Genomic DNA, 17,203 nt, shown 5'->3' on the forward strand with positions numbered 1-17,203 from the left:
CCCACTGTGCCACCACATCCCCTATGTATAATATTATTATTCAATATTATTTTGGTATTATTTCCTTTTGGTTAAATATTTTAAATATTAATAAATCAATAAATATGTTTTGTCCAGGAACCTATCCCCCGTAATAATAAACAAATAATAATTTGACCCCCTCACAACAGAGCTTCTCCTTGCAGGCTGATTTCACTGCATTAATTAACCACATTAGATGAGAGATGGGTATATTGGTTTCTTATCAAAGCCATTTTGAATGTAAGGCACCAGTTCTAACAGATACACTATTAACAACAGCTAACAGACGTGCGGCTACAGAGATCATTGCGACATTGGGTCTCACTATCTTACCCTTGTCGTACAGTCATGACTTGGCACCGTGCAACTTCCGTCCTTTCCCAAAATTGAAGGAATACCTTTGTGGGCTTCAGTTTGACTCAAATAAAGAGGTGGGAAGGACTGTGAGAATCTGGTTGAAGAGGCAAACTGTGTAATTCTGTCATAACAGTTTTCAAAAACTTGTCTTTTCTTGACCAGAACAGAGTTTATATACAGTATTTTTTATGTAACCCATTAAACACTCCTGTCAGGATATGAAATATTAATGTGTATCCCATCATCTGACCCTGAAGCCTAAGAGTGATATTAAGCAATACTGCACTCTTTGTTGTAATCTTAACTGTCCCAGTGTATGCTTTGGCACAGAATGTGCACTGCATAAAAACTGATCCCCAAGCACATAAACCAAAACAAACATTTCTCACTCAAGCTTGTTCATATAACTAGATGTAGGGATTTAGTTTTCTTTTTTACTCATTTTTGCTAACCACTTGACCAGATCCGGGTTAAGGCATAACTTAATCACTGGCTGCAAGACTAGGGTAAAGACTGATGGAACCTCAGGGCATTACAGAATAGTCACACCTTCACATACTCACCCACCAACTGACAAACTGGCGGTGTTGCCAGTTCACCTGAACTCCATGTGTTTGGACTGTGGGAGGAAACTGGAGCACCCAGAGGAAATTATTTCTTTGAGTTTAAGTGGACAGAGTTTTCTCAACAGTTGAGAAATGCATGACATTTGCATTTATTTAGCAGAAGCTTTTATCTAAAGTAAATCGATTAGTGTATCCAAGGTGTCAGATAAATACTAGTTAATAATTATCATAATTTTCTACAGTGTAAAATACATTGCAATGAACTCCCAACAGCAATTCATCCATCTATACAGAAATGTAACACAGATGCACAAAGACACTTGCGCGCACACACACCCATAAACGCGCATGGACACCCGCCCATCAAACACACTACTAGCAATTTAGCATCACCGCTTCACCTGAAACATGTCTCTGGGAGTCATACAGTAATTACTGAAGGGAAGCTGCCTTGTTATATTGTTTCATAATAACAAATTCTAACTATTGAAATAATTGTGTCCGGTTTAATGGGATTTGGTGATATTTTTGCATGAATGGGTGTCACTTTTAGGGGCTCAGGATTCAAAACCTCCCTAGTGTGTTCGTGTTGAACTGGAACTCGGAACCCATTCACTGACCGCTTCTCATGTGAAAACTTTGCCATTGAAACTTAATGGTAAAAATGTTTTTGACTTACAGTTCACATTACAAAGGGTTTCTCAGGAATGCAATGCATTCATACAGTGGGGAAAGACTGTTTCAGAGGCTAGCTCGAGAAATATTCATAAACCATCCTGCCTGCTGTCTTGTGTTTTTCTTTTCAACAGGTATCTCCACAGGAACAAGTACTTGACCCGGATAGATGAGAATGTGTTTGCTGGTGCCATTAGCGGTCCAGTGCTTCTGTGAGTAGTCTCCTTGTTTGGCAAGCATTGGTCCATTTGATTTGGAAATTTTCTGAGATATAAGAATAATCCTCATAACTTTTCCAGACAAAGGACTTAAAATGAGATTCCAAAGACATTAATGTTTAGAGTATATTTCTTACTCATATTTAAACTAAAATATCGGAATGAGAAGAAAATGTATAAATACAAAACAAATATATAAATTAAGTGATATTAAGTGAACAAAAATAGAATTCAGCACTGTAATTTTGAGTTGTGTGTGGTGCAGTACTGGGTAATTGTAGTAATCAAGAAGGAAAGCTTCCAGTATGGAATTTCCTTTATCCATCCTTTACACTTTTACATTTCTTAGATATTTTTCCCTATGGCTACAAATTCTAATCGTCTACTTCAGTATTCTTTTTTTATAATTTTATGTTAAGAAACAGGGGGTGCGGTGGCGCAGTGGGTTGGACCGGGTCCTCCTCTCTGGTGGGTCTGGGGTTCGAGTCCCGCTTGGGGTGCCTTGCGACAGACTGGCGTCCCGTCCTGGGTGTGTCCCCTCCCCCTCCGGCCTTACGCCCTGTGTTACCGGGTTGGCTCCGGTTCCCCGCGACCCCGTATGGGACAAGCGGTTCTGAAAATGTGTGTGTGTGTGTGTGTGTGTGTGTGTTAAGAAACAGGCACAAAGTGATACTGTAATATTTTTAGATGAGAAAAGAGCTATACACTAAGAAGTGAAGGAGGAAATAATTTTTGTGTGACATGTTTCCAGATGGACATGTAATACCTTAGGTGATGTCCCTTCTAACTTAAGTGAAAATTCTGGCAGTAAATAGGGTGGAAATACTCTTCCTGCATGGGATCATGGTTGAACTTTACTTTGCCTATCAATTCTAAAATATGTGTTTTGGTAAATTCTGTCTTACTTGTAGCTTCATTATCAGATAGTCCCTTGCCCATTTATGAACATTCTGGAGTGAAATCAATACAATTAGGTCATTATCTAAGCATCTCCAAATGACAAAATCAGACCTTTTACAGCTAAACTGTTTTTCTTTGCTGTTACACAATGTCCCAAGAGTAGCAGAGATAAGAAAAATATCTAATTCAATTAATCTGTCAAACTGTGAATAACTTGTTGCTTGAACAGCATTGAATAGAATTCTGTAGATGGGATCAAATGCAAACTCTGAGACCAGCATGTTTCAGTATGTCTTCTAATGACTAACTAAATTGCCTCTGAAACACTTGACAAAATCACTTGCTGCCTACATGGTTACCTCCATAAGGCTATTGAATTCTGCACCTGATTGAAAATCAGCTCATGTTGCCTGCAAAAGCTGTTATGCAGTCACTTTCTATTAAAGAACCTTTAACTTATTCCGACATTTCATAAAATAGCACCTATACTGCTAAACTATCTATATGCATGAGAGAAAGTTTGAAAATGTAGTGAAGATTAAATAAGTGATTATTAGTTGAATATGATGTACACAAAAATATTTTTCTGGTGAAAATTCACATTTTTTTCTTATCAATCATCCTCAGCTATGTTTACTGTAGCTGCCAATTGGAGGCTATGACTTTCAACTTATGTTTAAGTACTTGGTTAGTAGGAAAAGGTTGTGCATTAGATCCTCATGTTACAAATGTTTGAGTTACTAATTGTTGACATCAACATTTTTCTGTTGGTATATTTTCACTTGTATTTTCTTCACTTGTCTATTTTCAAAAAACATTGCTGAGTGAATGTCATCTGCATTTCCTTCTATAGACATTAGTTAGCAATAAAATGCACCTGAACAGTAGCAATGTTGTACCAGAGTTGATTGATGCTTCCACAGTATTTACAGCCAATGCTTGGTGTTTGTCAATGTTGATCAGTAACAAGGTGTGGATCGTTGCACATGTTTATGGAGTTTATGAACAAAAACTTGCAAACAAAAACAAAACTCAGCAGCAGTTTTTGAAGACCTGTTTTATTTTTATTCATTTTAAATCAATAGATTTCATAACAAATCAAGTTAGGAATAGACTTCTGGTTCTGATTGTGTTTAGAAGTTGAAGACGCAGTATATATTTGTTTAAAAATGTTTTGGTGTGGGAATCCTTTGAACATTAATGAAATGCGGAAAATGCTTTGTAGTAGTGAAATTTTGACAATGCAATGAAGATTAGAAGAATCATTTGTTTCGTAGATTTTTATTGCAATAAGATACATGTGCCTGCATTCATTGTGAAAGAAACGGTACCTAACAAAGCAATATTAAGTACTCTCTAAACCCTTTTTAAGATAACTGCAAATTAGAGATGGTGCTAATAGGGAAAACAGTCACTAGGTGCATTTTTAACTCCTGGAATCTTGCCCATAGCCTTCCTGGGTTTGCGCAATGAAGAGGCCCCACTTGAGTTCCCGTTTACCTCACAGAAAGTTCAGTTCAATTCAACAAAAATACTTTGCTTTTATCTGAAAATTTATCTAGTCAATATTGCCAAAACAAAGGACTAGAAATAAAAAGATATTTTTAGCATTTAAGCAATGAGATTACCCAATGTCTAAGTATAAATATGAAGAAACATAAATGTTCAGTTTTTCATTCCTTTCATTATTTGATTGTTTCCACCATTGTCCTGGCAGTGATGTGTCCCTAACAAGCGTGACCTCTCTGCCAGCAAAGGGACTGGAGTCCCTGCGTGAACTTATAGCTCAGAACACTTGGACCCTTAAGAAACTCCCTCCAATAAAGACCTTTCAACATCTAATGAGTGCTGACCTCACCTACCCCAGCCACTGCTGTGGGTTCAAGAACCTAAAGAAGAGGAAGGGGTGAGTGTGGGAGCAGCGGGATGTTTCTGCTTTTTTGTTGCCAACCCCCAACCTTTTTTCTTTTTTACCCAAGAGAGAGAATGTCTATTAATATACTCCATTCTAATAGCATTTAATGGTTAAGGGGCCATGAAAAACTTATTTCATCATTTTCACTGTGGACAGAATCAAAAAATGAAAAGTTTGCTTTTTCCCCAACTAAGACTAATTCAATACACAATGCCATGACTAGACTTTGCTTAGAGGTATATTACTTTCACAGTATATTTATACTATGACTCACTGCATTTAACATATTTTGTTATTTTGACAACTAAATTTAGAATTTGCAATAAAATTGTAAATGAGGATTGCATCTGATTTCTGAAGGGGTGATTGTATTGTATTTATGTATTTTGTATGTTACAGGTATTTGGAGTATATCATATGCAACCTTACTGCATTTTATGGTCAACATGAAAAGCGGTCTTTGAGTGGGTTCCGAATTCCTGTTCAACACGAAAACACTGGGGAGGATTTGAATCCTGATGAGGCCTTTGTCCAGGAAAACCACAAACATCGTGAGTTCCGTAGCAGCCTGCACTATTATGCCTATTTTGGTGGGCAGCTTGACAGTGATGTGGGTTTTGGGGACACACTGAAAAACCCCCAAGAAAATACCAACCAGGACTTTGACAGTCGCTATGACTACATTGTTTGCGAGGACGGTGAAGAGATCACCTGTACACCTACGCCAGATGAGTTCAACCCCTGTGAGGACATCATGGGCTTAGGCTTCCTGCGTGTAACCGTTTGGTTTGTCAGCCTGCTCGCCATCCTGGGAAACCTGTTGGTGCTGCTGGTCCTACTTACCAGTCACTACAAGCTGTCAGTGTCCCGCTTTCTCATGTGCAATTTGGCATTCGCAGATCTCTGCATGGGCATCTACCTTTTGCTCATTGCCTCAGTGGACCTTCACACTAGGACTGAATATTATAACCATGCCATTGACTGGCAGACTGGTGCTGGCTGTGGACTGGCTGGCTTCTTCACTGTCTTCTCCAGTGAATTGTCAGTGTACACACTGACCATCATTACAATAGAGCGCTGGCATGCCATTACCTTCGCCATGCGGCTGGACTGCAGACTCCGGCTCCTACATGCTGCTGCAGCCATGTTGATCGGCTGGTTATTTTGCTTGTTGCTGGCAATCCTGCCCCTGGTGGGCGTCAGTAGCTACCGTAAGGTCAGCATCTGCCTTCCCATGGACACCCAGACAACTATGGCTAAGGTCTACATTTTCTCTGTGCTGGTCCTCAACATCCTAGCCTTCCTGGTCATCTGTGTCTGCTACATCAAGATTTATTGTACCGTGCGCAACCCAGAGCACTGCCCCGGTCGTAAAGATGCCAACATTGCCAAGCGCATGGCCATCCTCATCTTCACTGACTTCCTCTGCATGGCACCAATTTCCTTTTACGCCATGTCAGCAGTGCTGAACCGGCCGCTCATCACTGTCTCCAATTCCAAGATCCTGCTCGTTCTCTTCTACCCACTAAACTCCTGTGCTAACCCTTTCCTATACGCCATTTTTACTAAAGCCTTTCGTGGTGACATCTTCATCCTGCTCAGCAAAGTGGGCCTCTGTAAGCGCCGTGCACAGCATTTCCGGGGCCAGACCATGACTTCCAAAAATGTTGGAGTGTGTCAGAGAAGGCTCAATGTCGGCACCCATGAGGCACAAATATGTCTGAAGGAGAACTTTGGTCAGACAGCACCCAAACCCCTCCTGGAGCCTCTGAAGTTTCAGCCCATGCTGGAAGACAGTCATAGAAGGAGCTTGTGAACCATCCCCTGAGTGCCCAAAAATCTGGCATGGTGCCATAATCTGAACTGCAGTAACACCAACCAAAATGAACAAGCTTTGATGATTCAATGAAATTATACTACAAAGCCAATACGGTCATGCACACTTGTTTTTATTTACTCTATGCCCACAAAAGGCTGTTGCAGAACATACAATGTATGAGCTGTCCGTGTACATTTTATATGCAGTATGAGTTTTATTTTGAATACTCAATATGTTAAAAAAATCAGTTTAAAAACTTCCTCATTCCCTCGTAAAATGTATCCACAATAAATCTGCATCATTATAGTTTGGGTAAAATGTTTTAGCACACACTGCATTCTGTTACAAAGAAAAAGGTGGAAAATTTATCTGCATAAATTATGAAACTTTAGTCTTAACACTAACACCATTTCATGTCATTACTTTGATTTATTCATCTCTAATTAGATTTAGTTGTTTTCCTCCCGCAGTCCAAAGATGAAACTCTAAAATGCCCTAAGTGTGTGAATGTGTGACTGAGAGTGTTCCTCTTTGGCCATTTTATTATGGATTGGGGTTCTGTCCAGGTTACAGCCTGACTAGCTTAATGCCCAGACTTTTTTGGGTCTTGAATACCACAACAGTGACCTGGCCAGACAGTCACCGATAGTTAATGAAAATCATATTAAAGCCCAAACTGCATCTGAAGACTTATCAGCTCATGTATATAACTATTCCTCACATAAAATGGCAAATATGTTCCATGAAACAACCCCGTTAGACTAATTATGGTTATGTGGGGGGTTAAGGGGAGTTATGGGGGGTTATGGAGGGTTGGGGGGGTCAGTTCCTGAACGAAAACAATTTACCCTGAAATTAGTTTAAATACAAAAATAAAAGGTATGCATGACAATGTTAGTACCTAAGTATTTTATAGTATCTGTAAAAAAAAATAAGTTATAACATGTTTTTTTAATGTAGGGCAAGTAACATTGCTGCCTCACTACACCTGGGTGGTGCAAGAGAACATTACATTACATTAGATTTATTTATTTAGCAGACGCTTTTCTCCAAAGTGACTTACAATGGATACTATGTTGTGTTACCAGCCCACACACCTTATCCACAAAGGTGACTTACACTGCTAGATACACTACGTACAATGGGTCACCCAACCATACATCATGGACACGAACACAGGGGCTGATCCCTGATCAGTCTGTGTGGAATTTGAATGTTCCCCCATGTCCCATTGAGGTGCTCTGGTTTCCTTTCTCTGTCCAAAGACATGTAGTTCAGGTGGACTGGTGATGCCAAATTGCCCTTAATGTGTGAATTTGTGAGGGACTGCCTTGTGATAGAATGGCATACCGTCTAGGGTGTACTCCCCAGCCTTGTGTCCAGTGCTTCTGGGATAGGCTTTTGATCACCCCAACCCTGATCAAGAGAAAATGGTAATTGAAATGATATAGATGGCTTAAATTTTCTATTAATTTAAATATTTGTATTCATTTGGGGAGGTCACATGGCCTTAAAGGAAGATGCCTCCACTCCAGATACCCACAGTTTTTCATCTTTTTATCCAACATTCTGATTTTAATAGACTGCTTTTGAAGAACCACAAGTATGTTCCTCTTCAAGGGTCACAAAAGTTATTTAACCTACTTGATGAAAGAGCCAAAAGAGGAATTAAAGAAACAGTGCCAAATCCTGGCTCATGGTCCAAGGATGTTGCTATGGATGCTGCTTTGGATGTGGTGGGAGAGCATGCTGCAGGTACATCAAGCTGGATTGGCCATTCATTCATGAAAACTTTGTTTTAGGGATTAAAGATTGAGTGATTAATACAGAAACCCAGCTTTTAAAACAAAATACTGTTTAGACTGAGTTTCAGAAAATTAATCCTGAGTTAAAGAAGCTCTCACAAACTGTCACTATCATAGAAATTTTTTGGCAAATAGACTCTTGCAAGCTTCATGGAACAGAATTTTGAGGAGGCTGAGACCAAGATCTCTGCTATGGAAGACAAAGTTAAATTCAGTGAAGCAATACAAAGAGAAAGTTAATGAGCTCAAAAATAAGATCTGTTGCAAAGATAAGATCTGTTGTTGTTTGAATATAGTGGACTTGCTGGAGAACACTGAAGGAAATATTTCAGATGTTTTCTGCAGATCCAACTACCACTTTTAACTGGTCTGCTCGCCGATTGTCCCCCAACTGAGATACTTTGCCTACAGAAACCCTGCTGGTATGCTGGCTCTGAACTGTTGCCTGAGTAATTTAATGGTTTGATTTGTGCACCTCTTTGATAAAGAGGATACCTTTAGGGCTGCGTTGTAGAAACGTGATCAACTTTGGAAAGTCCCATCTGAGATTCTGCACTGGCCCGTCTGTGGAAATTTTTTGAAAGTGACACAATGTCAGTGTTGTCACAAAGGCATTCACCACATCATGTGCCAGCTGTTCACTTTCTCCTCTGCTCAGATACACATGGATAAGATCAATCTGCTTGATGATTCAAACTCTTGGTAGAATTAATATTGTCCAGATTGTTTTACCCCATACCTGCTACTAGTCTGATAATTTAAAAAAAGACACATTGATTACTACTTTAATCCTGAACAGCAGCGGACCCAGAATTAAACTTTTCAAACCTTGTCAACCAAAAGACATGGGTGGGGCTTCTGTACCAAATATTAGACTTTACTATTGAGTGGTACAATTTAAACAAATAAGCTAGACCAGATTCTTTGTGGGTAAGTATAGAGTCTGCATCATGATACCTAAGACTGTTAATATCTCATTCAGAAGTTTAATAAGGTCCTTTCTTTATCAAAAAATGTTGTTGTATTCAGCACTGTTATAGTATCAAAAGGTGTTAAGAGCCACCCGGCTATGTTGAACTGACTTTCTTTAGTTTCTTTAGGGTCTCCTGTTTTCCTCAACCCAGATCTCCCTACAACTATTTGGCAAATTGGCCTCCAGAAATATTTGTCTAAAGGTGCTGGATATGTCATTTCTATTTGCATATCAAAATGATGTTTCAACCTATTAAATGGTTTTGACCTCCCTAGTACTGACTTCTATAATACCTGTAGCTATGATACTTTATTGAAGCCCTAGAAAAGAGACTACAATATGGGCTGATTTGACTTAAGTCAAGAAAGAGCTGTTAAACAACTCCAAGGCCATGATCTCTGCAGTAAACACGGTTTAACATAGCATTGGTTCTGCCTCTTATGATGCATTGAGGGAGATATGAGAACAGGACCTTGACATGTATTTTAGTGATTATGAATGGTCATCTATTTTTGTTAAAGTCTTCCCTGTTTGCACCCCCTAATGCATCCAAGAACAACTTTTCAAGCTCATTCACAGAATCTACCTGACTCCATTAAACTTTCTTAGGTTGTTCCAGGGGACATCTCAGCTGTGTTTTAAATACAAAACCTTTCCCTGCACTTTTTTCTTCATTTTTCCTGAGAATGTGATAAGATACAAGTATGCTGGAATGGAGTGCATGCAACCATTCAAAAAACCTTTGAGAGAAAGTTTGATTTGTCTCCATCTATTTTCTTGTTTAATCATAACACAAATTCTTCTTTTGATGATATGGTACATAGGCTGGCTTCTCTTACATACTTGGTAAGGAAATGTATTTTAATATTGTGATCCACCCCAGAAGTTCCCTCTGTAAATATGTAAATATGACTGAAGTGTTTAAATTTCTTCCATTGGAAAAATTTACATTTTATTAACTAATCAATTCTCTGCACCATTCTCAAAGTTATTAGAACATACTACATGATCACACCTGTGATATATTATAACCTCTTGACCCTGAACCCAAGCTCTATATATGTGGATATATTTGCAACCCCTCGGTGTACTGTGTCTACCTGCATGTTGTGACACTGTACTGTAAAATAAAAAAGAATATATATGTTTGATGCAGGGTGGTACAGGTGGTACAGGTCTGCAGTCCATCCTGGACAGCTATGACATGAGGCAGGGCACACTCCGGACAGAAACACTGTGATAATTTGGCTTACAAATGTTTAAGGAAATAAATATATATGAAACAATATCATATATAAAGTAAAAAAGTTAGCAAGATCATTTTCTGTGTGTATCATACAGACATTATGGCATTACAGGTACTGTGTAGTGTAACTATTGAAATTTATTATTCTAGGTCTTAATTTGTATACAACAAACTACGACTTTATTTACACTACTGTAAGAGTATTCATTATTGAAGATGTTTATGATTTAAGTAACCAAGTTCTCAGTTACGTGTTGTTGATTTGTTTCTATAAAGACTCCAGAACTGAATCCTGTCGAATCCTGCTATGGTATGCTTGATCAAGGTTTTTACTCTAAATTGCTCCAGTAAAAATTATTATGCTGTTTAAATGGGTAAATAATTATAAGCAGATTAACACCATAAATTGCTCTGGAGAGAAGAGTTAAGAGAAATAACATAATAATAATATAGAATCTGCTGCAGTTGGGATTTGATGAGATTTTCAATGTGACAGAAAGTAGGAAACATAGTGTCAGCCTTCTTAGGCAGATACTTAACTAGATGCTTCAGACATACAGTCTTAAAAGTTACCACAGACATTCAAGATACACAGGACAAGATGTTACACCCCATGCATATATTACAACGGCTGTACACAAGCACCCAGTCCAACCAACCTCAAAATGAAGCTACAGAGAACAACATCCGACAATGCCAACATACATCTCCATGACTCGAGACCAAGAACCTTAACTTCCTTCCCTAACCAACACAACCACAGGGTACCAACATAGGTATTTCATTGAGGTTGTCAAGTGGGCACCTCTCTTTGTTGGTGTTTCGTTGAATTAGGCCCACGACACCTCAACAAGGCTGAACAGTGCAGTCTGGCATACCAGACCCACCTCCCTCCAGACACGTTAGATGCCCTTCACCCTCAATGAACACTGCGACTCCACACACTGAACTACACCAATTAAACCACAGTTCCTTACATACCTGCAAACTCACCACTTTCCCAAACTCAAACTGTCCCAGATTACTTCCATACCTGCCAACAAAACCTGCACCACTCAACAAGGTTAAACTAACCTAATTAACAAGGCATTGAACCCAGTCTCAAGAAAAATTATGTTTCCTAAAGCTAGAATCTATGGCAGGGCTGACATCAACTTGTATCCAAGGCCAGCGCACAAAGATGAATAATCTATTGTACAGAGCACAAAACCTGGACCCCTGAGCAATGGAAAAAAGCAATATGGTCTGATGAGTCATCTTTCACTCTATTTCCTATATCTGGATGGTTTATATTTGGACAAAGCCAAAGGGTACCTTAAACCCACAATAGCTGATGCCAGATGTTAAATGCTGTATGGGATCTGTAATGGAATGGGAAGCCATTCCTTTAGGTTCAATGATTGCTCTGCATTGCAATATAATTCCTAAGGAATTTGAGGCCATCTTAAAGAAACAGATGCTCCCTTTGGTGTGAACACAGTTCCCTCATGTTGTACTGATATTCCAGGGTGGTAATGCCTCCATTAATGCCATGATGAAGTCAAACACCTGCCATAACCTCTCCAATCACCAGATCTAAACATCATCAAACCATTATGCAAAGTTCTGGAGTCTAATAGGGTGTAAAATAGACAGTCTAATGTATGGCCTGGTGTCCAGTTCCTCCATTTCAAAATTGTTGCCAGTGTGACCTGTTGTGGGGTAGAGGAGGGCGCAGGGTGGGACAAAGGCTGGAAATAGCAGGGCTTTGATTTGGTTTTAATAAATCCCATTTTCTGTTGTCAAACAATGCAGGCCCTTCTGGGCATAAGGCAATAACTACAACCAAACCTAGTGCAGACCAAATAAAACAAAACTTTTCCCTGAGGCCATGCTCTCAGCCTCTTCTTTCCCAAAACAGCACTCTTGGAGTTCTTAAGGTCATCTTTCAATTAGGGCAAGGGCAGATCCCTAGAAGTGTTCTACCGCAATGTTCCCACAACCCGCACATGGTTGGACCGCCCACTGCACTGGCTCACATCAGGTTAACTATGAATCTGCTGCAGTAGTTAATTGAGTCTAAGAATCTGTTCTGACACTGGACGTTGCTGGGGCCAGTATGCCATCAAGATAATGCGGGTCTGTGCAATATTTGATTCATTGCTCTGTGTAACTGTCACCACTGTCACTAGCATGCCTGACGACCGCATGCCAGATGATCGCACGCATCAGTGCGAACAGCTGCATGCGGGATGACCACCATGAACCCCCCCCTCCCCCCCCGTGACGTCCCTGGAAACGCAGTATAAAAACACCCACTCCAACCTACCTAGCCACGGAACCTCAAACTGAAAGACATTCTCCTCACCTACTCTCCAAGGCCCTCTGTTCTGTTCTGAAGGTGCAATTCTCCTGTGATACAAATAAAGCATCTGCATTTGAGTCCGTCTGCCTGGTCTCCTGCATTCAGCATGACAGAAAGTTCTGCCTCTTACACGGACTCAGTGATGCTTGACCAGCTGCAACATGCTATCTCCACACAAGGCACCCTACTGGGGTCACAAGAGCAATTCCTGCACTGGATTGAAGAGATTCTCCAGGGTCTGGTACAAGTGCTCTATGTCAGCAGGATTGTGCAATCGTCAGAGAACCCCATGGTCTCCTCGGTGCCTGAGCCATGCAATATGCTGGCTTCAGTGACGATGAGCTCTCCAACTGGAGATCTGCGCTTCACTAACCTGGAGAGGTACGACAGATCACCAGACAACTGCCAAGGTTTCCAAATGCAATGTGAGCTTGTGTTTGCAAGCTCCCCACAAACCTATCAAGCAGACGAAACCAAGATCACTTACCTAGTCCCGCTCCTCATGGGTCCCGCGCGGCACTGGGCCACTCCCTATGAGGCATTCAAGAAATGGTTTGAGGTGGTTTTTGATCATCCGCTCTCCGCTCGAGCCCCAAGCAATCACCTGATGAAGATCTGGCAAGGTAATCGCTCGGTGGCAGTGTTACTCCTTGAGTTCTGAACTGAAGCTGAGCAGAGCGGCTGGAACTCTGGGTCCCTCCTAGCCAGCTTCCAGAATGGGCTCCACCCGCAGATCCTGGTGTAGCTCACCTACTGGGGAGAAGACTGGACCTTTGACTGCTTTGTGGAGACGGCGATAACCATCGACAGTCTCGCCTGAGAAACAACCCCATGGCCAATATTGCCTCCGCTAGAACACTGACTTGCAGAGGAGGCTAGAAAACAGATACAAATCTGCTAATCCAATCAGAGACAGCACCACCTCCGCGACCGCCTATGCCTCTACTGTGGAGTTTCGGGCCATTTCCGCATGACCTGCCCAGTTTGCCCACCACCACCGAAGGCTAACCTGGAATCCAAGGTTAGCAAACTGCAATTAACCGTGCCTGTGACTCTGGAGTGGGCAGCGAATTGGGTACAGATGCATGTGCTGGTGGATTCCAGGGCTGCAAGTTGTTTTATGGATGCCGGTTTTGCTAGTTTACACGATATACCCAGGTGGGCTTGTGACATGACGTCGCGCATTGTTGGTCTCGACGCCCAGCCAGTAGGGACCGGACTGGTGGAGTCACATACAGAACTAATACAAGTGTCAGTCGGGGCTTACCGTCAGGAACAGCTCGTGTTTTACCTGGTCCCATCTCTGGACATACCAGTCATTTTGGGTTTGACTTGGTTAGCCCTGCACAACCCAGTGTTCTGATGGAGCAGTGGGGACCTGGTCTCCTGGGGATCACAGTGTGAACACTCTTGTCTGCCCCTTCCCTGTCGGGCTACCTCTATCGAGAGTGCCACGGATACGCCACCGGTGGTGATTCCCCCCGAATATTGGGATCTGAGTGAGGTGTTCAGAAAGGCCCAGGCAGCGGCCCTTCCTCTGCACAGACCATGGGTCTGCACCGTTGATCTCCTGCCCAGAACCACACTACCCCATGGGAGGGTGTATCCCCTATTCCTTCCCAAACAAAAGGTCATGCAAGAGTACATTACTGAAGCACTGAAAGCAGGCTTTATTAGACCCTCTACATTGCCAGCCTCCACAGGTTTCTTTTTCGTGAGAAAGAAGGACGGGAGCCTGCACCCCTGTATTGGCTATCGAGGTTTGAATATTATCACACTGTGACATCCTCATCCTCTGCCCTTGATCACTCCGGCATTGGAATGACTACGCGGCGGAAGGATTTTCATGAAATTGGACCTCCAGAGTGTATGCAATCTGTGAACTGTGGCTACTATCCAGGCTTGAGTGACATTAATATTTCAGCCTTTTTCATTTACAAGGATGAATTAATTTATATTAATTGAGGACTATTCTACTAATACAATGTAAATAATTACCAGAAACAATGTTAACTTTTAGCTTTTAAGTTTTCTGTATGTATTTGGGACATTTAGAAGATTTATTAAAACCTGGTCCATTTCACCAGATGAGTAGATCAGCATTTATATTTCAGTTTTGTAAAAGGAAAAAAAAGTTTATGATTTTAATTGCTCATTTTGTCACCCATAGAAAATGACTTCAGTTTAATGTGCTCTGTATCCCAGGAGTTCCTCAATGAACATCTCAGTGAAGACTATTTTTTTCCTACAATCACAGTTTCATACAATTAGAGCCTCAAGGTTGAATATAACAAGTAGAATGTCAACAGTGCATTCAATGAGTTTTGATGCAGTTGGTTGGATCTGAGCAGATAAAATGCTTCTGTATGCTTCAGAATCCATCCTGCCACTGTCATCAGCAGACATTTTATCAATCAAGACAAGTTATCCCAGTTAGAATAGCAGCCATACAAGCCAAGCCGTGACACTACCTCCACCATGTTTGACAGATGAGCTGATATGTTGTGGATCGTGAGAAGTTTCTTTTTTTTTTTAACACTTTCATTTTTTCATCACTGTAGTATAGGTGTTAGCTATGTTAGAGAAATCTGAGTTATGGATTTTCTGATACAAACATTTCCAAGTTAATTTATATTGAATTTCATTTTTTGCAGCATTCTGTTTTGTTGGCAGAAAAATGGACTGAAATAGAATAGAATCCTAACATTGGTCCAGGAGAACCTTAATTCCATTGGTTTCTAATAATGTTTATGGTGCATACAGTTGGCGCGTATGATGTTCCCAAATTTGGCGATCAATAACAAGATGAGAAATTCTGCATATGCTTCTGGACAAAAATCGGAATTAAGTAAAAATTTTGAAGTGTTTTTCAGTTATTTAAAATTATTTTTTATTTAATGCAGCTTCATTTGGATACAAAATGCTATAAATTTTACAAAATATTTTCAATTTACTGTAACTATACCTGAGAACTTTACAGAAACAGGTATATTACCTTCTCAGGGTGTTGTCCTACATTACACAAGTAACTCTTTCTCTACTTCACTGTTTCATTCTCAGGAGGAACATGGCACTGTCTTGCATGTATAAAGCAAAACAGAACACATTGAAAAGAACATTGTGGACAGGACATTTCAATTTTCAATCATCTTAAAATATTTATATTTAACACTGCTTCAAATTAATAAAAGATTATAAAGTACACAGACAACATCTTCAATCACTTGTCCCGAGTGGGGTTGTGGTGAGCCGGAGCCTAACCCGGCAACACAGGGTGCAAGGCTGGAGGAGGAGGGGATACGCCACCAGGCACCCCAAGCAGGACTCGAGCCCTGGACCCACCAGACAGCAGGCCTCGGCCAAACCCGCTGTGCCCCCCTTGATTATAAAGTAAAAGACCCATAATTGACTAGCATCCTTTCCACTCTGTGCATTCTCTCATGGCCTATATTTCCAGTATAGACCAGAGAACAACAAAATCCTGATGAGCATTAAGAAAAACAGAATAAAGTCATACTCTGAATTCATAAATTCATCATATACAGTAAATGAAGAATATTTAGAATAAATCATGCCTTCTCTCACCTGTCAATCTCAGACAAGGTATAGAAACTCCCACTAACCTCCACGTTCTGCATGCTCTATTCTCAATACTCCACAACTACCCCATCTGCACCTTTCTCGTATTGAGCATATAACATACCTCACTGAACATATCCCTCACTCAACAGTAAGTCTAACCCCATCGGCAGACCAAAATGGAAAGCATGCCTTGCATTTACTAAAACATACAATGCACCAACTACTGAATGTAATTTTGCCATACCTGCATTTTAGAAAAAAGGAAACCTCTGTCTTGGGGGGTGTGGTGGCGCAGCAGGTTTGGCCAGGTCCTGCTCTCTGGTGTGTCTGAGGTTTGAGTCCTGCTTGGGGTGCCTTGTGGCGGACTGGCATCCTGTCCTGGGTATGTCCCCTCCCTCTCTGGTCTTCCACCCTGTGTCGCCGGGCTAGGCTCCAGCTTGTCGCAACTCTGCATGGGACAAGCGGCTTCAGACAGTGTGTGTGTGTGTGTGTGTGGGGAACTTCTGTCTGCTGTTGACTTTGCAGGGTTCTTTGGGTGAAAAGAATATTAGCTTATGGCAATAAAATAAAGTGAAAGTTCAGTGGTGACTGGGGAAAAATTGTTTACTTTTACTGTTCTTTCTTTATGTCACACTTCTTGCAATGCATCTGGACACACCATCTGTGATGTACCCTGGGGTCATGGGCTGTTTTTGGTCTTCAGACATCCCTGCCCAGAACAGCCGACCAGGATTGATCAGGTGCTGGCCTGTGTCCAGGTTGCACTAACTTGAACCTAGATG

At 41.0% G+C, this 17,203-nt stretch overlaps 1 protein-coding gene across 1 annotated transcript in view; it reads left to right on the forward strand.

Annotated features, from left to right (window-relative positions):
- The window catches only part of tshr (thyroid stimulating hormone receptor), a 40,588-nt gene extending 34,120 nt beyond the window's left edge, over positions 1-6,468 (forward strand). The window contains exons 8-10 of the mRNA XM_018732307.1: positions 1,754-1,831; positions 4,455-4,643; positions 5,052-6,468. Coding sequence (XP_018587823.1) covers positions 1,754-1,831; positions 4,455-4,643; positions 5,052-6,468 — 1,684 coding nt within the window. The remainder of the gene's footprint in view (positions 1-1,753; positions 1,832-4,454; positions 4,644-5,051) is intronic.
- Positions 6,469-17,203: the final 10,735 nt, after the last annotated feature.

This window comes from Scleropages formosus, chromosome 1 (assembly GCF_900964775.1).
Source record: "Scleropages formosus chromosome 1, fSclFor1.1, whole genome shotgun sequence".
Taxonomy (NCBI): domain Eukaryota; kingdom Metazoa; phylum Chordata; class Actinopteri; order Osteoglossiformes; family Osteoglossidae; genus Scleropages; species Scleropages formosus.